The sequence below is a fragment of the Chlorocebus sabaeus genome, chromosome 1 (genome assembly GCF_047675955.1).
Source record: "Chlorocebus sabaeus isolate Y175 chromosome 1, mChlSab1.0.hap1, whole genome shotgun sequence".
Classification (NCBI taxonomy): Eukaryota; Metazoa; Chordata; class Mammalia; order Primates; family Cercopithecidae; genus Chlorocebus; species Chlorocebus sabaeus.
Window position 1 is genome coordinate 73,901,563 of NC_132904.1, and position 22,080 is coordinate 73,923,642.

The window sequence follows — 22,080 nt, forward strand, 5'->3', positions numbered from 1 at the left end:
TTCACTCTGTTACCCAGGCTGGAGTGCAGTGGCATGATCTTGGCTCATTGCAACCTCTGCCTCCCAGATTCAAACGATTCTCCTGCCTCAGCCTCCCGAATAGTTGGGATTACAGGTGCCCACCACCACAACCGGCTAATTTTTGTATTTTTAGTAGAGACAAGGTTTCGCCATGTTGGCCAGGTTGGTCTAGAACTCCTGACCTCAAGTGATCCGCCCGCCTTTGCCTCCCAAACTTCTGGGATCACAGGCATGAGCCACTGCACCCTGCCCTGTATTTTTTAAAAGCACCATAAGTGAGTCCAATGTGTAATCAGGGTTGAGAACTAAGAGAGACAGTTATGTGACAATGGAACAGATAATTTAGGAAGACTTAGTTCCATACTCAGCCCTTCCACTTGCCACTTGTGAGACCTTGAGCAACTTACTTTTCTCTAAGCCTTAGCCTCCCCAACTAAAAATGAGTTGATGTAGGTATCAAATAAAACAATAAATGAGGTATCCATTTTTAAAAAACAAACCTCCTATTTGTATTGCATTTTAGTTTAGAAAATGCTTTTATATCTACTAAGTCAAATGACAAAAGCCTACTAATGATATAGGGTGAATGGGAAGTGAGGATATTGAAATGAAATTTAAAAAATAAATCAGAGTTAACAAATGTCAGTGGCTGGACTCAATCTGTGTTACAAGTCCAGTTCTAGACATAACTCTGTGCAGCTGGTATAAATGCTCAAATACTACATGAAGGGCATACCACTTCAAAGACTACCAACACTGCTGTGTATCCTTCTAGGACTAAGTTGAGTAGCTTACTGGTTGATCAAAGGTTTCAAACAAAAGAAAAACACCTCAGACTTCTTTCATTTTGATGTATGCATTAATTATAGCCATCAAGGGTCTTAAAGCAAAGGGATGAAACCTATGTGCCCAGGGCAAATATAGAAAATCTATACCCAAAGGATGAAAGATTGTTAGATCATTTTGCGAGAAATTCTTATAACTCTGTATGTTTCCTACCTCTATGCCCTCAACCTACAGAGATGCAGTTTTGATCTTGAGGTTATGAGATGTATTTTCAGATCAGATTTAGCCTAGGGTTACTCAGCTAGGATTTTCTAGAGCTGTATCACTGAATAAAGTACTTTAGAATGGCCTAGTTTCTTCTCACCTATATAGACAAGCCTGATCTAACCACGCCTTTGCAATCTCTCATTTATGTAATTATAGGATTCTAAAGCTAAAAGAAACTGCACATGCCTACTGCTCTCTCTCCTTTTCTAGATGAAGGCACTGACGTCTACAGAGAAATAATTGACCCAAATCAGCCAGCCAATTTATGGAAGAACCAAGACTATAATCCTAATATCTGGACCCCCACTTTCCCATTTAGCACATAAGATTGTCCCTTCAGGTCCCAATGATGTCCGAAGGCTCTGCTTCCATCTGCTGTTTCAGACAGGAATCTTCTTTTTTAAAAATCAGCTTTATTGAGAGATAATTCACTTACCAAACAATTCACTCATATAGTGTAAAATTCAATGCCTTTTAATATATTCAGAGAGCTGGAAAGGTATCACCAAAATCAACTTTAGAACATTTCATCACTACAAAAAGAAACCCCACCCCTCTTAGTAATCATCTCCTAGTTTTAATTGCCTCTCCCTCTCTGCAGCCCTAGGCAACCACTAATCTACTTTCTATCTATGAATTTACCAATGCTGGACATTTCCTACAAATAAAATCATATTACATGTGATCCTTTTAACTGGCTTCTTTCACTTAACACAGCATTCAAGGTTCATCCATGTCATGGCATGGATCAGAACTTCATGTCTTTGTTACCAAATATTTCATCGTACGGATATTCCACATTTTATTATTTATCTATTCATCAGCTGATGGGGTATTTGGGTTGTTTCCACTTTTTGGATATTATGAATGCTGCTATAAACATTCATGTACTGCTGGTAACTCTATGTTTAACCTTTTGAGGAACTGCCAGACTGTTTTCCACAGAGGCTGCACCATTTTACATTCCCACCAGCAATTATGAGGGTTGCAACTTCTCCACATCCTCACTAACACTTGTTATTATCTTTTTTATTATAGCCATCCTAGTGAGTGTTAAGTGGTATCTCATTGTGGTTTTGATTTGCATTTCCCTGATGGCTAATGATTTGAGCATCCTTTCATGTGCTTCTTGGCCATTTGTATATGTTCTTTGGAGATATGTCTATTTACATATTTTGCCCATTTTAAAATTACTTGTCTTTTGGTTGTTGACTTGCAATAGTTCTTCTTCACATATTTTAGATACACGTCCATTATAAAATATGTAATTTGGGAAAATTTTCTCCCTACTGTGGGTTACCTTTTTGCTTTCTGGATGATGCCCTTTGAAACATAAATGTTTTTAGTTTTGATGATGCCTACTGGATGAGAATTTTATTACCTTTCTAGTTTGAGTCAGCAAGAACAATTTAAACTTTTTAATTTAAAAAGTTCTCTTTTACTACATGTAGACACTTGGGCTGAAAGCCTATTTATTTATAGAGATCAAGAATACTGGTTGATAAGATACAATATTAAAAATAAATACACATCTAAATTGAGGGATAAAGAAAGTGGCTATATATGTGGAAGAAGATTGCAGGGCATTTAACACTGCCTCAGATCATAGCCCTTGTACCAAGGAAGCTGGCAGCTACTATATGAACGAATTAGTCAGGAAATCAAAGTTAAGCAACTTATCCATATCTTTTATTTTATTTATTTATTTTTTTGAGATGGAGTTTAACTCTTGTTGCCTAGGCTGAAGTGCAGTGGCGTGACCTTGGCTCACTGCAACCTCTGCCTCCCGGGTTCAAGTGATACTCCTGGTCTCAGCCGCCTGAGTAGCTGGGATTACAGGCGCCCACACCACGCCCGGCTAATTTTTTGTATTTTAGTAGCGATGGGGTTTCACCATGTTGGACAGGCTGATCTTGAACTCCTGACTTCAGGTAATCCACCCACCTAAGCCTCCCAAAGTGCTGGGATTACAGGCGTGAGCCACCACGCCCAGCCTATTTTATTTTTTTTTAAGACAGGATCTCACTCTGTCACCCAGGCTGGAGTGCAGTGGTATGATCATAGCTCACTGCAGCTTCAAATTCCCAGGTTCAAGCAATCCTCCTGCCTCAGCCTCCTAAGCAGCTGTTACTACAGGCACACACCACCATGCCTGATCTTTTTTTTTTTTTTTTTTTTTTAGTAGAGACAAGGTCTTGCTATTTTGCCCAGGCTGGTCTCAAACTCCTGAGCTCAACTGATCCTCCCACCTCGGCCTCCCAAAGTGTTGGGATTACAGGCATGAGCCCTTGTGCCTGGCCTTCTTTTCTACCCAAACCCCCCAAACCCACAGGGAAGGGAAGGTGGAGTAGAAGGATTCATACACAAAAAGATATAAGCCCAACGTACTCATTAAAAGTCCTCATGGCCGGGCGCGGTGGCTCAAGCCTGTAATCCCAGCACTTTGGGAGGCCGAGGTGGGTGGATCACGAGGTCAGGAGATCGAGACCATCCTGGCTAACACGGTGAAACCCCATCTCTACTAAAAATACAAAAAAATTAGCCGGGCGTGGTGGCAGGCGCCTGTAGTCCCAGCTACTTGGGAGGCTGAGACAGGAGAATGGCGTGAACCCAGGCGGTGGAGCTTGCAGTGAGCCGAGATAGTGCCACTGCACTCCAGCCTTGGCGACAGAGCAAGACTCCGCCTCAAAAAAAATAAAAAAATAAAAAAATAAAAGTCCTCATTATGTCTCATTTCACTTTTACAACAAACATTACAATACATGAGGTCTGCTCGTAAGATGTATCTATATATAAAAGCTATGTGTCCGAAATCATCATCTTCCCTGCTCTCCAATCACCAACACTCCCAAGTTGTTCCTTCTTTCTGTGTTTCCTATTTGGCTAATGACACTACCATCTACCATCTCCCCTGATCTGCAGTTAGGCAATTATATTTTTTCTACAACATGAGATGTTTTCTGCAATCCACCATTGTGCTTGTTGTATCTGCCCTACTGTTTCAGAATCTCAGCTCTGATTTTACCATGTAGTCTACTAGCTATGCCTCCCAGTTTCTATTCATCGACAAAGGAGTAAAGAGACAGAGAACTAACATTTAAGTACCTTCTGTGTGGAAGTTACTCTATTAGGAACTTTGTATGTAGTCTTCACAACTACCCTGTGAAATGATATCTCACTTCTGAAATAGGAAACTAAATAAAGGTCAAAGCAGTTAACTGACATGCCTAAGATGAGAAAGCTGGTAAGTGGTGACCCAGCTACATCTAAACTAGAAGCTCATGATAACTACTTACACACAGAAAGTCAGTATCTTTAGCATGCTATAAGAACAGGGCCCACAAACATATGGAGAACTTTACTTCAGAGCAACAGCCACTTAAGTCAACATTTTTGGTATCAAACAAAAGTGATCTTCTGTTGTGGATACCAAAACCTTTATTTTACAACCTTGTCTACAAGGATTTTGGCGACTTTTTCATATACACTGTTAAATTAACAGTGTTAAAATCAACACTATTCATCCTATGATTATTCTTCTATTAATAGAAGTTTTATCAATAAAAAGGAAATGAGGCTGCCCAGGATAATTTATTCATAGTAAACTCATGCTGAATGCTAGTTATCTCTGCATCCTTTTCTCAGCTGTTACTTGCCATTCTTACTGATATGTAGTCCCCAAACCTGAAAGTGGGACCAGGAAGTCGGAATAAAGAAAAGGCAATCAAGATTTTGGAAAGAAAACATTTCCAATTGAAACTAATTCAGGGGAAAAAAATTCCAAATAAAGATATTCCAATTTTTCTTACATTTTGTGACTTCCTAAACAGTTTAAGAACTTAAAAATAAATAAATCACTTCAGATTGTCCCAAATCTGGCAAGAGCATAATTATTCTCTTACAGTTTTGCTCAGATATAGTTAATACAGTATAAAAATAGGTCTATTTTCCATTTGGTTTCAGCCACTGTCGGAAGAAAGAGAAATATTTAACCAGAAAAAAAAAGCATTAAAGGAAAATTAAGTCAAAGACGACAGATCTTTTATCCAGGTTACCCAAAATAATTTTTTTAAAGCATACAAATGATGAGAATAAAATCAAATACAGTACTTTTATCTCCAGGTAAGATGGATCGGTAAAATCGGTCCTTCTTTTTCTTCTCCTCTGGGTTTGGAGGCAGAGGTTTAGAACCATGGTTTAGGGTTCCAGCATCTTTGCTGCCAGCTCCAATCATAGTGCTGGTATTTCTCATCGGAGGGGCCGGGGGTTTGTCTTGAATGTCTAGGCCGTTATTTGACATTGTCACCACCAGCAGCAGCTACTAGAATCAGAAATAAGAAAAATATAACTCCTTTATTATTGTTGACCAAAAGGAAATACATGTTAAAAAATTGCAAAGAATCAAAATTATACAGCCCTTCCTTCAGGGTTCAGCTCAAGCCCTTCCACTGCATGCCATGATATTGCTAACACTCACTGATGTAAATGCCTACTATGTGCCAAGCACTAATGAAAAATCACAATATCTTGCTTTTCTTTGCATTCCCATTCTGAGACATTGAAGAGCATGGAAAACCATTACGATGTAGCTGAAAGCAGATATTTGGTCTAGCAAAAACTAAGTGTGAATCCCAGTACCACTTACTAACTTTAGAGAAATTATTTAACCTCTTAGGTTTCATTTTTTCATCTATGTGAAGATTAAATAAAACTGCTAACAGCATTCCACATAGTGAGTTCTCTGCCAGCCTCTAATTTTATAACCTTAGACAAGTTACACTTTCCCTCTCGGGAATGGACTGTATCAAGGGTCAGCAAAGTTGCTGTTTTTGTAAATAGTCTTATTGGAACACAGTCACACCCTTCATTTATAAATTGTCTATGGCTTTTTTTTTACCCGATACTGGCAGAATTTAGTAGTTGCAACAGAGACTGTATGTCCACAGACCTAAAATATTTACCATTTTGCCCTTCACAGCAAAAGTTTGCTAACCCCTGAGACTATATAATCTCTCCAGTGTCTCCTTCCTCTAAAATTCTACCTTGTTCTTTACAAAGAAGAGAGAGAGAGAGAGAGAGAGAGAGAGAGAGAGAGAGAGAGAGAGGATTCTTGCTCTGTTACCCAGGCTGAAGTGCAGTGATACAATCATAGCTCACTGCAGCCTCAAACTCTAGGGCTCAAGAGATCCTCCCCACTCAGCCTCCAGAGTAGCAGGAACTACAGGCATGCGCCACCATGCCCGTCTAATTTTAAAAAAATTTTTTTAGAGACAAGAGTCTCCCTATGTTGCCCAGGTGGGTCTCAAACTCCAAGTCTCAATCAATCCTCCCGCTTCAGTCTCCCAAGCAGTTGGAATTACAGGCGAGAGCCACTGTGCTTGGCTTTCTTCTTCAAAACATAAAACGGTCAATGCAGTAACCATCCTGTCCTAATATGGTACAGAATTTACTGGCAAAATCTCCACTACTTCTGAGAAACAGTAGAATAAAATCTAAAAGATAGGGGATAGGACAAGCACGGTGGCTCATGCCTGTAATCCCAGCACTTTGGGAGGTTAAGGTGGGCGGATCGCTTGAGGTCAGGAGTTTGAGACCAGTCTGGCCAATATGATGAAACCCCCTCTCTACTAAAAATACAAAAATTAGCCAGGCGTTGTGGCGGGTGCTTGTAATCCCAGCTGCTAAGGAGGCTGAGGTAGGAGAATCACCTGAACTTGGGAGGCAGAGGCTGCAGTGAGCCAAGATTGCACCACTGCACTCCAGCCTGGGTGACAGAGGGAGACTCTGTCTCAAAAGAAAAAGAAAAAGAAAGAAAAAGAAAAAGAAAAAGAAAAAAAGAAAAAGAAAAAGAAAAAGAGAAAAAGAGAAAAAGAAAAAGAAAAGAAAGATGGGGGGGAATCCCTATCACATGTTATCAATAGTTTTAATGAAAATATGTTATTACCTTAAAATAAATAAATGTCCTTGACAATGGATAGATATGAATGTATCCAGAGTTAAAAATATTTCTCATTAGTCTTCCATGCTGCAGTAGAAATTATACATTTAACCATGACTATTTAAAATATAAGCTCTTTGGAGTTAAACACAACAGTGCTTTAGAGAGTAATGAGTTTAAAAAACCAGCACAATAATCACCAAGAGCTTTTAGAAATACAGATATCCTGGCTTGGCCCCCATAAATCTTGATTTAGAATGGCTGAGTTAAGGCCTAATTCTGTATTTTGAAAATTAGTGATCCCAATGCCAGTCAGATTTGAATACTACCGCTTTAGACATCAATTACCTAAAATACTATGAATAAAATCTATAGGGTTTTTTTTTTTTTAAACAATTTCTAATAAAGAACTGATTCCCCCACATCCAGTTTTTTTCCGCAATCCTTTATCCAGGGGCTGTCAGGAACCTTAGAACACACTACTCTTCTACTTTTAAAACCCTTCATTGGCTGGGCACAGTGGCTCACGCCTATAATCCCAGCACTTTGGGAGGCCAAGGTGGGCAAATCATGAGGTCAAGAGATTGAGACCATCCTGGCCAATATGGTGAAACCCTGTCTCTACTAAAATGCAAAAAATTAGCTGGGCATGGTGGCACACACCTGTAGTCCCAGCTACTCAGGAGGCTGAAGGAGGAGAATCGCTTGAACCCAGGAGGTGGAGGCTGCAGTAAGCCAAGATCGCGCCACTGCACTCCAGCCTGGCAACAGGTTTTCCGTCCCGAAAACAAAACAAAATGAAAAACCCTTCATTGACATCTCAGGATAAAAGCTGATGTTTTTAGCTTGCTTTTAGAAGCCCTCTGTTATTTGACCAAATGCACCCAGCCTCATTTCTCATCACTACCACTCCCTCTAATTTCCCTTACACTCTATCTACATCCAACTTCTCCAACTTCTTCAAGTATCCCATAGCTTTTACACTTCTATGCTTTTGTGCATGCTGATCATTCTGCCTAGAATACCAATTTCCCTATGCTTCAACTGTGAATTCACTCATCCTTCAAGGCTTAATTCAACTGTTATTTCTTCCATGAACCCATTTGGAAATGTGTCATCACTTCAAGAAGTTAGGTGCCCCCTCCTCCATGTTCCCAAAGCAATGGCTAACTTTCTAGGTTATCCCTTTTATTATTGCTATTGTAATTGTTTACAGGTATGTCTTCCCTAGGAGCCAGAATGTTCCTCAAATATTGGGCCCAATTTTGTCATCTTTGCAATCCAACAATACTTTAGATAGTATCTAGCTCACAGTGAACTCAAATATTTTAATCACACTTTGCATAAAGATATATACCTTGCCTTTAGGAAGTTTAGTACAGATAAAATTCAAGGTGCTTTACTTTCTGACATTGACCTGCCTTATCAACTAAGCCACTACACCTAGACACAGCCTAATTCAAACTAATTCAAACCTCAGAAATCTGTTCCACTGTACTTGCCAAGTATTCTTACTTATTTACTTATACACACACACAGACACACACACAAACACACACCCCAATGTGCTTCCTGTCAATGATTTCTCCTTTCTCTGACTGATAAAAATCTTACTCATCCATCAAGGCCAAACCCTAACCCCACTTCTTTGCATAATTCATTCTGACCCACCTTTGGCAAACCAACTTCTCCTTCTATTTTTGAACAAAAGAAATCAATCAAGCAAGGACAATCTTGTTAATGCAGATTAACTCTGTGATGTGCTTTTTATCCATTTCTTCCAGTTTGTCTTCCCAGATTTACCTTTGTTTTCCCTCCCAACTATAACTCAAGTCCCTAAGCACCCACAAGAGAACTTTTACTGTCTCAGTTCTCAAGTGTATCTTCCCACTCCAGGCTGCCAGTTCCAAAATTACACTCCCTGCAGTCATCTGATACCCGAGTAAAGCCCTTCCTTGACTCCCAGGTCCTTCAATCAACAGTTTCATTGAATGTAACTCCATTTCAGGCCCACAGCCCACGATTATACCAAGAAAGGTTTCACCAACCTTCCTGATACAGACTTTTCTCCATTACTCAGTGCTTTTACTGTGTTTGGAGAATTCTGTGGTAGATATTCACTTTCAAAGAGATTCCATTATTCCTTAAAACCTAAAATATGCATTGGAATCTAATATTTGAATTCTTTTACTGCATTCCAGCCTAGAAGTCATCCAGCCTATGCTTGAAAAGTTGCAATGACAGGAAATCTAAAATCTCCAAAGACTATCTATTCTATCTTCAGTCATCTCATTTAATGAGTTATCACTTATAATAAGCTCTGTCTTCCACTGCATTGCAATAATTTGTTTACATATTTGCTTTCCCTTTCACCCCTCCCCTGCTAGACTTAGACTATAAACACCTCAAGAACAAAGTTCATGTCCTATGTATTTTTCGATCCGCAACACCAGGCCTGGCACAGAATAGGTAATCAATAAAGATTTATTGAATAAACAAACAAATGAATAAACAAAGAAAAAAGTTCCGTCTGTTAGTACTAAATCCTGTATCTTAGAGCTATTCAGAAAAGACCACTATCTCTTCCCCAGACAGAACTTTAAATACCTGAAATACTCTTTTGAGACCCCCCAAATCTATTTTCTCAATGTCAAACACTTCCAGGACCTTCAACTACACTCACAGAACACAATTTTGTGCTTTCTTAATCACTTCCTTCTGAACTTACCTAAGGTTTCTATACTACTTTCCAGGTTCCTTGCAGCCCTTTCCTATAGGTTCTCCACAAGTCTTTCCTCTTTTTACCCTTATTGATCCCCTCAATGGTCATTCTGTATATCTACACTCACCATAATAATTAGCACATTTTAAAACCTATACCATTTTAAACTATGGGAAAACAGGTCCAAAACAAGAAACATGCTCACTTTTGAATAAGGTGAGCAAACACACCTTAATCTTCTGATAGTCTCTGTAGACCAAAAGTTTGGAAGGATGAAAAACCAATGCCTCAGACATGCTGCAATATAAAGCTAGGGATGAGGCCAACATTATGACAGCTCAGATAGCACCATTCTATCCATCGTGGACAACAAATTAATACAACAGACAGAGAGAAAGACACAGTGATCACATTTTACCAATGCCCCAGAGGCTCAGGGAACCTAATAATTTATGAGCAACTAATTATATTGAAGCATTAATTATGAATCAACTGAATGACTCTATAATAAATGCAGGATCACTGTGAGGTTTCAAAAGGTAGGGCAATTTTTTAAAAGATTACTGGAATTAAAGTCAGGAGACCCAGGTTTAAGTCCTGGCTCTGCAATTTATAAGCCATGGCCCCTGTAGAAGTCCCATCACCTATGACCTGTAATTTGATGTTTCTCACTATGCAGTCTCTAGACTTAATACTGGTCAAGAGGCAACCAAAGACGGGAAGTGATTTGTGCCCCTTTTGAAGCACGCTATATAATGCATAAAGATATAGTGCTACAGTAGAAAGATGGGAAAGAAAACAATTTTCAAGTAGCCACTATGTGTAAGGTACTTTACATACTGAATCAAAGTAGACAGGGATTCAGAGAAGGAATGTGCTCACCAACAACTACCTCTTTCCACTTTTATTACCCTGGATTCCACAGTCACTGGTATAAAACAAAACCAAGTTAACCAAATATTTTAAGATGCACATAATATCAAAGCCAAAGGCTTCCTTGGAAGTCATCCAACCTGACTGCCTAATGTTACAGGTAGGAATACTGAAGTCCACAGTGCAAGAGGAAATTACCTAAGATCACACAGCAATTTATAGGTAAAGTAGGGACAGAATCCTCTTTAAACTGACAGAAATTTTACTTATCCTTCCCAGCAAAACTCAAACCTCATCTTTTTTTAATATTTAGTTTTTGTGGGTACATAGTAGATGTATATATTTATGGAGTACATGAGATATTCTGTACACAGGCATGCAACGTGAAATAATCATATGATGGAGGATGGGGTATCTATCCCCTCAAGCATTTATCCTTTGTGTTACAAACAATCCAATTATACTCTTTTAGTTATTTTTAAATGTGCAGTGAAGTTATTATTGATTATAGTCACCCTGCTGTGCTATCAAAAAATAGGTCTTATTTATTCTTTCTATTTTTTTGTACCCATTAACCATCCTTGCTTTCCACTAGCCCTCCACTACCCTTTCCAGCCACTGGTAACCATCCTTCTATTATCTATGTCCATTAGTTCAATTGTTTTGATTTTTAGATCCCACAAATAAGTGAGAACATGTGATGTTTGTCTTTCTGTGCCTGGCTTATTTCACTTAAGATAATGATCTTCAGTTCCATCCACGTTGTTGCAAATGACAGGACCTCATTCTTTTTGGTGGCTGAATAGTACTCCATTGTACATGTTCCATCCATGTTGTTGCAAATGACAGGATCTCATTCTTTTTTGTGGCTGAATAGTACTCCATTGTGCATATGTACCACATTTTCTTTATTCTTTCAACTGTAAATAGACACTGTGATTGCTTCCAAATCTTAGCTATCGGGAACAGTGCTGCAACAAACAGGAGTGCAGGTATTTCTTCAATATACTAATTTCCCTTCCTGTGGGTAGATACCCAGCCATGGGATTGCTGGATCATAAGGTAGGTCTATTTTTAGTTGGTTTTTTTTTTTTTTTTTTTATCAGACCTCATCTTTAAACTCTCTGCCAAAGGATTTTCCAACTATACTGTTCCTGAGGTAATTCTAGCCCCTTTGTGTTCTGCTACTTCCAATTTATGATTAGTTTAGTCAAATCTAGCCAATGGCAAATATAAAAACATTATTAGCACATTTGGGCTGGACTTGACTTTTACTAAAAGTCTACCCTAAGTACCAGAAATGATAAATGAATTCTTATTCCTCCAATCAAAAAAAAAACCAGAATATGTAAGTAAACACATATGAAAGTTATATACACCTTTTGCTGCAGTTGCAGGTTCTTCATTCAAATGCAGTTCAAGTGCAGTTCACCTTACATATAAAAAAAATACATATAAAAATATGTAAGGTGCTATGTATGCTAGAAACCAAGAATAAATAGATGAAAGAAGGCACATAGGTAGATAGACAGATAGGTAATGAATAAAATATGACCTGACCCTAGAGGCTATCGCCATCTAGTTAGCAGAAGGCGGAACCTAGAAAACCACGATGCTAGGTCAATTGTGAATAGTGCTGTAGAACAGTACAAACAGTAAAATGTTCAAACACACATGAAAGAAAGGTTAAATTGAATTTGAGTGATCAGTGAAGTTTAAGAAAAGAGGTGGTATTCAGAGTAGTAGCTTAAAGAACAAATAGGTCAGACTAGTGGTTTTTAACTCTAGGCTATTAGAATCCCCTGTGAGCTTTTTTCTTAAAGCTCACTGGTGCTGAAGTTTAACACCAGTGCTGAAGTACTCGGGGAGAAGTATATTAATATTTGCAATTTATTTTCAAATGCATTTTTAAGAAATAAGATTAATGAACAGGGATATAACATAACATACATGTCAATATATAATGCATATGATAAAGTTAGTATATGAAAATGTTAATGGTAGGAGAATCTAGGTGGTGGGTACACAGGTACTCACTATAAGATTCTTTCAATGTTTGAAATTTTTCCTAATAAAATGTTGAGGAGGAAAACATTAATGCTTGAACTCTACCCCTAGAGTCACTGATTTAATTGGTCTGGGGTAGGTCCAGGCATTAGTATATAGTGCTTGGCCCAAAGAAAAGAGACAATAAATGAGTGATTTTCATGGAGAAAGATGATGGCAAATGCATCTAGACCACAGAATAACATAAATGTGAGAGTACAGTGTGGCAGAACGCAACATAAAAGAATAAAATGGGAGACTGAAAAAGTGGAACAGTGCAGATCACAGCAGGTCTTTTATGCACCACATAGAGCACTAGTCAGAAAAATGGTCCATTCTAAACAGCTCTGGAATTGTGCAATAAATGCCCCATGTTAAAAATAAAAGATGGGGCTTTTAATTAAAAAACAAGGCTGTGGAGAGATGACAATGAGAAAAGAGGTATTGCGTGGAGGAGGAGACCATCTGCTACCCATCTGCACTGAGGACTCAGTGATGCCTTGAGTTCACACAATGGGACTAAGCACCAGAGAAGATAAATGAATTCTGGTGCTTAGTCCAAGTCACACAACAAGACCTGGAGTTTAAGAGAGTCTTCTACACTGCCTAATAGAGTTGCTAAAATTCTAGAAATAGTTTCCTCAGAAAACCTTCAGGATTAACCATTTTTACAACTAGGATTTTAGCATTATTTGGGGCTGTTTTAATAATCACTAACATTAGATCACACTTTGGAGTTTACAGAAAACTTAGAAGTCTATCTGGTATCATTTTTCTCATTCATCAGTGCAAATATTTATTCATCATCTACTGTTTGACAAGCTATGCATGCAGAACAGTAAACAAATCAGAAGAAGTAGCAAAGTTTCAAAGATGCTGCCAGTCACCCAGGGCCATACAGCTAGTGGGCAGCAGAGGCAGGAACCTGAAGTTAGGCCTGTGTGGTGATAGAACCACTACACCACACTACACTGTTGACTCTAGAGGCAAAAGAAAGGACTAGGTAACCTCTAATATTAACTCGAGAAGAAATAAAACCTGTTCCATATACTAATCACACTTCTTAGTCCAAACAGCCCACAGCAGCTGCAACTGGCATGATCAACACTCCATCCAGAACTGGGGAGTACTGTATGCCCTTGAGGCCTGGTTATGAGAATCTGATCTTTAATTATACTGTGCCAGGAGGTTTTCTTTGGCAGGGGACTGGAATGCTGCAGTCTTGAATTTGCTGAGGGATGTCCTCCTAACATGTCAAAGATACTCCCACTATGCAGCCCAGCCACTTGCTCTGGTTTAGCAACAACTGCTAGAGCAGCAGGGAGGAAAACTGTTGGCTGTTTCTGGGCGGTTAGGAAAGCTACTTTACTTTCTGATCCTCAGTTTCCTTTTATGTAAAGCACAAACAAGACTACCTACTTTATAGAGTTATCATGAGAATTAACAAGCATATATAAAAGCACCTAGCATGCTGCCAGGCACAAAATAAATGTTCAATAAATATCTGTTCCCTTCCCCCACTTATATTTCTAGTTTCATCTCTACTATTTCCTAAACATGTCATTCTAGCTTACTATGCTTTCATGTTCCTGCCTTTGCCTATGCTGTTTTCTCTGCCTAAAATGTCCCAACTTGTCTGCCAAATAAACTCCTACTCATTCTTCAAGACCCAACCTGACTCACTTCCCCTATGCAACCTTCACAGAAGCCCCTCACCTCTATCTTTCCCCCAAATTTAACAGATCCCACTACTTCTGCTCCCGAAATGTAATAGCATTTTATATGTACTTCTATGCAACAATTTCCAAATTTCATCATATCAACCATAATCCATGCTTCTTGTCCTCACCAGGCCATGAATAACTCAAGGGAAAAAATTGAAGTTTGTTTAATCTCTACACCCCCAGGCTGAGCTGTTACACACCTGGTAATCAGCCAAGGTTCACTGACTAAGGCAGCCCGGATTAGCAGAAAAAACACAGGAGCTAAAAGGATCCTGAAGAACCAGCCAGTTTTATTTTTATAAAATAAAAACCTTTATTTTATGGGAACCTGGAACCTATAGGGATATGCAATTTACCTAAGATCACTAAATGAGTGATAAAAATATTACTAGCTTCTGATTATTCTCTTGAAAACTCTCTTTCTACACTAATTACATAATTTGAGACAGAATGAACAAGTGACTGTATCTGGGAGGCTTCCTACAATTAGAGAAGAATGAGAGGCAGCAAAGTGAAGTGGAAAGGCCAGAGAAATTTAGAGTGAGAGACTGAAGTTCTCTTAGGCTGGCTCTATACCTCTAATCCTCCCCACCCCCATCCACACCTACGCAACTTTCTCACTCCTACCACCTTGCAGACAGTCACTAGAGTTACTTTCAGAAACCAGTACTTACAGGTCTTATAATCCTCTGCCTACCATCTTGGGAAATTCCTAATCTGCAACCCCAGTTGAGTTATTCCCAATAATTAAGGCAAAAATTCAAATTTAACCTTCAAACCTCCAAACCTCCCATTGGATGACCTGCAATGATAAAGTTGAGGCCCTTATAATCTGAGAGCTGGAAGGAATCATAAAGGGGCCACTCCGTTCAACCTCCCAGGAAACAATGGAATCTACTGTACTGTCTCCTAGTTGGTTGACCTTCCAGCCAACCTCTGCCTGAACATGTTCTGGATTTCCCACATTGCCACATGTTGTCTCAACGGAATAGTTTATCTCAAAGTGTCAAAAACCATAGCATGAAAATGGGATTGTCTCCCTCCTTTAAAAGGTAATTAGGACTAAATCAATCAATCGATCCTACAGTTTTCATTTACCTCAGTCATCCATGATCACTCAAACTCTCATCTCCAACCTTTTCTGTGAACCCTCTAACCTGACCAAATTCTCTCCCCCTGTTCTGACTCTGAAACCTTTCCACTATTCCCTCTGGAACTCCTCATTTGCCACTGGCTAACACTCCTCTGCTCCTTTACCTTAAAAGAAATCTGGAGAAGCCCTCTCAACTGGAGGCTGTTTTCCCTCTTACACCCTACTTATCAGTGTTGTCCTTAATTTTCAGTGCCATTTCCAAACTATGTCTTTCTCTCCCTCTTGTAAAAACCTATATTTTCCTTTGAGTAGCTTCCACTGGCTGCTATTACACGTCTTTGCAGCCTACTAATCACTTTCTGGTTACTCCTACTGAAAGGCTTTAGTTCCTGCTTCAGTCTTCTTCTGAACCCCTCTAGTCATCATTCTAGGTGACGTCAACAGCCACGATGATGATCATGTCAACACCCTAGTCACTCCATTTTCTGACCTACAGTCCAAGTTAGCCAATACTCTCATGATTACACCTGGGATCTTATCACCAAAATGTGCAACAATTCCAATATCTAGAATGAATCATATACACTTCAGATACAACCTCCTATCCATGCACTTACTCAAGAATTTCCACAATTCCTAGACTTCAATTTGAGCTCCAATAAACTATCCAGCAGTCCCCTGCCTTTTTCTCTCTCTTTATCTAATCATGGTCCATCAAAATTACTCAAACATCAAAAACTATCAACACCTTGCCCTTTTCTCCTTTTCCAAAATTTAACTGGCAAAATCCCAGCTTTGGGATAGTTGAACTCAACTTTCTCCCAACTGTCATTATACTGAAGCAGCCAAATGTCCTAGAGAACATTACAAAATCCAGTTAACCGCTTTCACTTGAAAGTTATGATTACCTTCTGCTTTGGTTTGAATGTGTCCCCCAAAGTACAAGTATTGGAAATTTAACCCTCACCGCAACTGTTGAGAGGTGAGATCTTTAAAAGGTGATTGGATCATGAGGGCTCTGGCCTCATGAATGGATTAATGTTACTATCATAGGCGTAAATTAGTTATCAAGAGAGTGGGTTCCTGATCAAAAGGATGAGTTCACCCCCCTTCCCTTGTTACTCTTGCTCTCTTGCCCTTCCACCTTCTTCCATGGAATGACATGGCAAGAAGGCCCTCACCAGATGCAGGTACCTTGGACTTCCCAGCTCTAGAACTTTAATAAATATGTTTCCTTTCTTCAGAAATTGCCTAGTCTGTGGTGTTCTATCATAGCAACACAAAATAGGCTAAGACACTTTCCTACATATGATTACCCTACCTCAAATGGGAATTCAATAGGATTTTCCAATAGTCCTTCCCTTTAGCTAATGAGCTTACTTTCTTTTCTTTTTCCTTTTTTTCTTTTCTTTTCTTTTTTTTTTTTTTTTGAGATGGAGTCTCACTCTGTTGCCCAGGCTGGAGTGCAGTGGTACAATCTCAGCTCACTGCACCCTCTGCCTCGGGGATTCAAGTGATTCTCCTGCTTCAGCCTCCCGAGTAGCTGGGACTACAGGCGCCCACCACCACACCAGGCTAACTTTTTATTTTTAGTAGGGACCGGGTTTCACTATATTGGCCAGGCTGGTCTTGAACTCCTGACCTCAGGTGATCCCCTGCCTCGGCCTCCCAAAGTGCTGAGATTACAGACGTGAGCCACTGCGCCCAGCCAATGAGCTTACTTTCAATGAGAAAATAGAAATCTTGGCAGAAGAACTACATCTTCCTACCCTCAAATCTATGTGCCTCCCTGTATCTGCATCCATGTTCTCCTTCTTCCTTCCAGTTACAATGAAGGAGGTGTTCTTCCTCTCATCCAGAGCCAATTCTCTCTTATCCCTGTATTCCTTCACTCCTTCTCACCTGGTATAATCTGCTGTTTCAGCTATGTCAACCTTTCCCTCTCTGTTAGATATATTCAGTCATTCAACAAACATTTATCGAGCATCTACCAAGTACCAATACTAATCCAGTTGAATAAGAGAAAGGCCTTATGCTCTTAGAGTTTATGGTCTAGTAAGAGATGCAGACAGAGAAATACACAAATAAATACACAATAGCAAGTCTATGTGTATGTGTGACTATTGGGGGAGGGGCATGCATGGGGTATGGTACATAAGATAATCAAGACATGCTTCTCTGAGAAACAGTTACTTAAGACCTCAATTAAATGAGACAGCAAATCATAGTAATATCTGGAAAAGCATTTTAAGCAGAGGGAGTAATAACTACAAATGTCTTAGATGAGAATATATTGGGCACGTAAAACAGCAAAAAGATTGGCAAGACTAAAGCTGAGTAAACAAAGAGAAATGTGGTAAGGGACTGAGATCAGAGATGTAACCAGAGGTCAGACTGTGTAGAACTTTATAGGCCACAATACATTTGGCTTTTGCAGCAAATGTGGAAAGACACTGACGGGTTTTGAGCACTGATCTGATTTATGTTTTTAAATAGACCACTCGCCCGGGCGCGGTGGCTCAAGCCTGTAATCCCAGCACTTTGGGAGGCCGAGATGGGCGGATCACGAGGTCAGGAGATCGAGACCATCCTGGCTAACATGGTGAAACCCCGTCTCTACTAAAAATACAAAAAACTAGCCGGGCACGGTGGCGGGAGCCTGTAGTCCCAGCTACTCGGGAGGCTGAGGCAGGAGAATGGCATGAACCCGGGAGGCGGAGCTTGCAGTGAGCTGAGATCTGGCCACTGCACTCCAGCCTGGGCGACAGAGCGAGACTCCGTCTCAATAAATAAATAAATAAATAAATAAATAAATAAATAAATAAACCACTCAAGCAGCAGAGGAGAATAGGCTGCAGGGGAACAATGCAGAAGTGGAGATCCCATTAGGTAGTCATTACAATAATCCAGGTGAGAACAAATGGTGGCTTTGATGACTGGCAATAGGGGGAGAGAAGTAATTCAAAGGCAGATACATATTGAAGGTAGAGTCAAATGGTTTAAAGATTAGATACAGCATGTGATAAAAAAAAAAAAAAGGAAAAATTAAGATGATATCTAAATTTCTGGACTGATCTGAGAAATACTGGGTGAATATAAACAAGTTCTGGTGTCTCCTATTCAAAGACAGACAGACAGACAGACAGACAGAGACACACACACACACACACACACACACACACACACACACACACCCCTTTCCCTTGACACCCACATCCTCCTCCAAATACCACCTATTTCTCTGCTCCCCTTCGTAGCAAAACTTCTCAGAACAACTGTCTACTTAAACTATCTCCACTTCCTCCCTTTCTGTTTGCCAACTAACAATCTACCATTTCATCAAAAGCAGTCTTGTCAAGATTATCAGTTATCCCCATCTTGCCAAAATAAATGCTTATTTTTCTGTCCTCACATTACTCAGTATCTTGGCAGCATTAAATGTAATTGACCTCTCTTCTCTTTCAAATACTCTACTTTCTTGGCTTCTAGGGAAGTACACTCACTTGGCTTTCCTTTCATCTTTCTGTCTATTCCTATCTCTTTTGCATAATCCTCCTTCTCCAGCTATCATTCACACATCCAAGGCTTGGGACCTTCGTTGCTCAGAGCCTTCCTTACTGATACACTACACTTTCCCCAAGATTATTTCCTCCATTCTCATGGCTTTACATATTAATACGCTGATGATGCCCAAGTTTTGATCTCTAGACAAACAGCTCTCTTTCAGCCTAAAAACCATCTACTAGACAACTCCACCTGCGTTTCTCATCAGTACCTCAAATCTAACAAGACCAAATGGAACTCTTGGTTTTTACAGCATCATCATGAGTTGTAATTATATTCGTTTACTTATTATACATCTCCCTCAATAAACGATAAGCTTTGTAAAGGAGCAACGGTATGCTTTTGTAAGTCTGCTGTGCTTACCAATGTATACTCAGCAACTAAACAGGACTTGGCAAGAGTTAGCACTCAGGGCCAGGTACGGTGGCTCATGCCTGTAATCCCAGCACTTTGGGGAGGCTGAGGTGGGTGGATCACCAGAGCTCAGGAGTTTGAGATCTGCCTGGGCAATGTGGTGAAACCCTGTCTCTACAAAAAATACAAAAGCTAGCCAGGTGTGGTGGCTTGCACCTGTAGTCCCAGCTACTCAGGAGGCTGAGGTGGGAGGATTGCTTGAGCCAAAAGGTCAAGTCTGCAGTGAGTGAGCTGAGATTGCTCCACTACACTCCAGGCTGGGCGACAGAGAGAGACATTATCTCAAAGGAAAAAAAAGAGTAGACACCCAGTATCGACACCAAAATTTACTAGACCCTGTCTCTGCCCTCAAAAATCTCACAGACTAATGGGAAAGGTAGACACATTAACCACAATAACAATACAATATGGTAACTGCCACTATTGAGTGGTGAGAGGAAAGACATAGGTGCTGCATGAATCCAGAAGAGGGGCACTTAATAGCCTAGGAGTCAGGGGACTTGTAGAGTAAGTATAGCTATTAAGTGCCTACTATATAATTATTATTTTTTCTTTTTTATATGATTATTTTTAAGCTTTATAATAACCCTTCAAAGTAGGTATAAATATCTTCCATTTTTATATATGAAGCATAAAAATATTAAAAATCAGGTAACAGTAAGTGGTAGAACCAGGATTTGAACTGAAGTCAATCTACTTTTAAGTCCCCCTTCCCCTTTTTTTGTTACATCATAAGAAGTCACTAAAAGTATCTTTTATAATTGCCACCTACTATCTGTTCGACTTTAAATAAAGCACATACTTCACAGTCTCTGTTTGACCATGGAGCTCATTACCAGTCCCAAAGCCCTATCTACCCCACTCCTTTTCCTTTACTCATTGAGGATTGAGGCTCAATCCTCTCCTATTAGTCTGTGAATCTTTCGAGGGCAGAGAAAGGGTGTAGTAAATCTTGATGTCTATTCTTGCCTGTCAGTGGCAACCCTAGGCTTTCAGGCTATAGCATCTGAGCATTTTTTCACAGCTTGAAAATGCATTCGGGAACAACCAAAATAACATCTATACAGCACTTTACAAAGCATTTTCACACATTCATGATTTCATCTGATCCTCACCAACCATATGAGGTGTTAAATCCCTATTCTACAGAGGCCAGTGGAAGTAAAAATGCCTAGCCTAGCTGCATCTGGTCTCTGGACTCTACACCCCACCAGAAATTGAATTTAAGAAAATGGAACAGGGAGGAAAGGAAGGAAGAGATCAAATGACTCATAGAGGGAGCTCAGCACATAGTCACCCAAGTGGCCTCAAGCCAGAAGTTAACAGGGACGAAGTCTGTTTCCCTTGCAAGGTAATGAGTGTTGTTTGGCCATGGCACAGTGACCTGCCACATGGGATTGTTCTTTTTTTCATGTCAGCAGTACCTAGAGTCTTCCCCCAAAAGTAGGCAGAAAAGAGGAGATAGGAAAACTCCTTGTACACTGTATGTATACACAAACTCAGGAGATAACAGGGTATAAGAGAATAGATAATCACCTTCAGAGAAGACTTAAGTTTAGGTCCTAGCTCTGCCACTGTCTTGCTAAATCAAAAGTGCCCTCTTCTGCATTATTACAGCCCCTTCTGCTTCCTTCTACAATACTTACCACATGGGCTTCCACATTCCTTGACCTGCATTTGAGGGCAGCAACTGAGGCCAGTTTTAATTTTTGTATCCCCACCAACCTAGTACCATAATTACTATAATGAGCCTGGGAGGTTGAAGCTACAGTAGGCCATAATTGTACCATTGCACTCCAGCCTGGGCAACAGAGCAAGATCCTGTCTTAAGAAAAGAAAAAGAAAAAGACAGGCAATAATAGATACTGGCAAGGACAGGGAGAAAGAGGAACCCTCATATGCTGTTGGCGAAAATGTAAATTAGTAGAGCCACTATGGAGAAATATATATAAATACACGCACACACACACACACACATTCCACATTCTGACAGAGAGTGTCAATAAAACAGCAACTTTGTCATTCTCATCTCGGCTTTCCTTCTAACTCCCCGACTTTAAGGACAGAGCTCACAAAAATTTTGTTGATTAACAAAGTGAAGAGACAACCCACAAAATGGGAGAAAATATTTGTAAGCTATCCATCTGACAAAGGATTAATAACCAGAATATATAAGGTGCTCAAACAACTAAATAGCAAAAAAAAAAAAAAAAAAAAAAAAAAAAAAAACAAGTAATCCAATTTAAAAACTTGCAAAGATCTGAATGGATGTTTTTCATAACAAGACATACAAATGTCCAACAGGTACATGAAAAAAATGCTCAACATCACTAACATCAGAGAAATGCAAATCAAAACCATAATGTAGTATCATCTCACTCCAGTTAAAATGGCTTATATCAAAAAGACAGGCAAAGGCTGGGCATGATAGCTCATGCCTATAATCCCAACACTTTGGGAGGCCAAGGCAGGTAGATCACTTGAGCCCAGGAGTTCACGACCACCCTGGGCAACATAGGGAGACCACACCTCTAAAAAAAATTTTTTTTTTTTTTTATTAGCCAGCATGCTGGCATGTGCCTGCAGTTCCAACTACTTCAGAGGCTGAGGTAGGAGACTGCTTGAGCCTGGG

The 22,080-nt window shown here is 39.7% G+C and overlaps 1 protein-coding gene across 10 annotated transcripts in view; it reads right to left on the reverse strand.

The window, feature by feature from the left end:
* The window catches only part of PAK1 (p21 (RAC1) activated kinase 1), a 149,417-nt gene that overhangs the window by 61,941 nt on the left and 65,396 nt on the right, over positions 1-22,080 (reverse strand). For 6 of the 10 annotated variants that reach the window (XM_038005437.2, XM_008020238.3, XM_008020246.3 and 3 more), the window contains one exon: positions 5,185-5,395. In XM_038005437.2, coding sequence (XP_037861365.1) covers positions 5,185-5,374 — 190 coding nt within the window. In that variant the 5' untranslated portion in view covers positions 5,375-5,395. The remainder of the gene's footprint in view (positions 1-5,184; positions 5,396-22,080) is intronic. The other 4 variants (XM_008020241.3, XM_038005439.2, XM_008020240.3 and 1 more) reach the window with 1 other exon arrangement.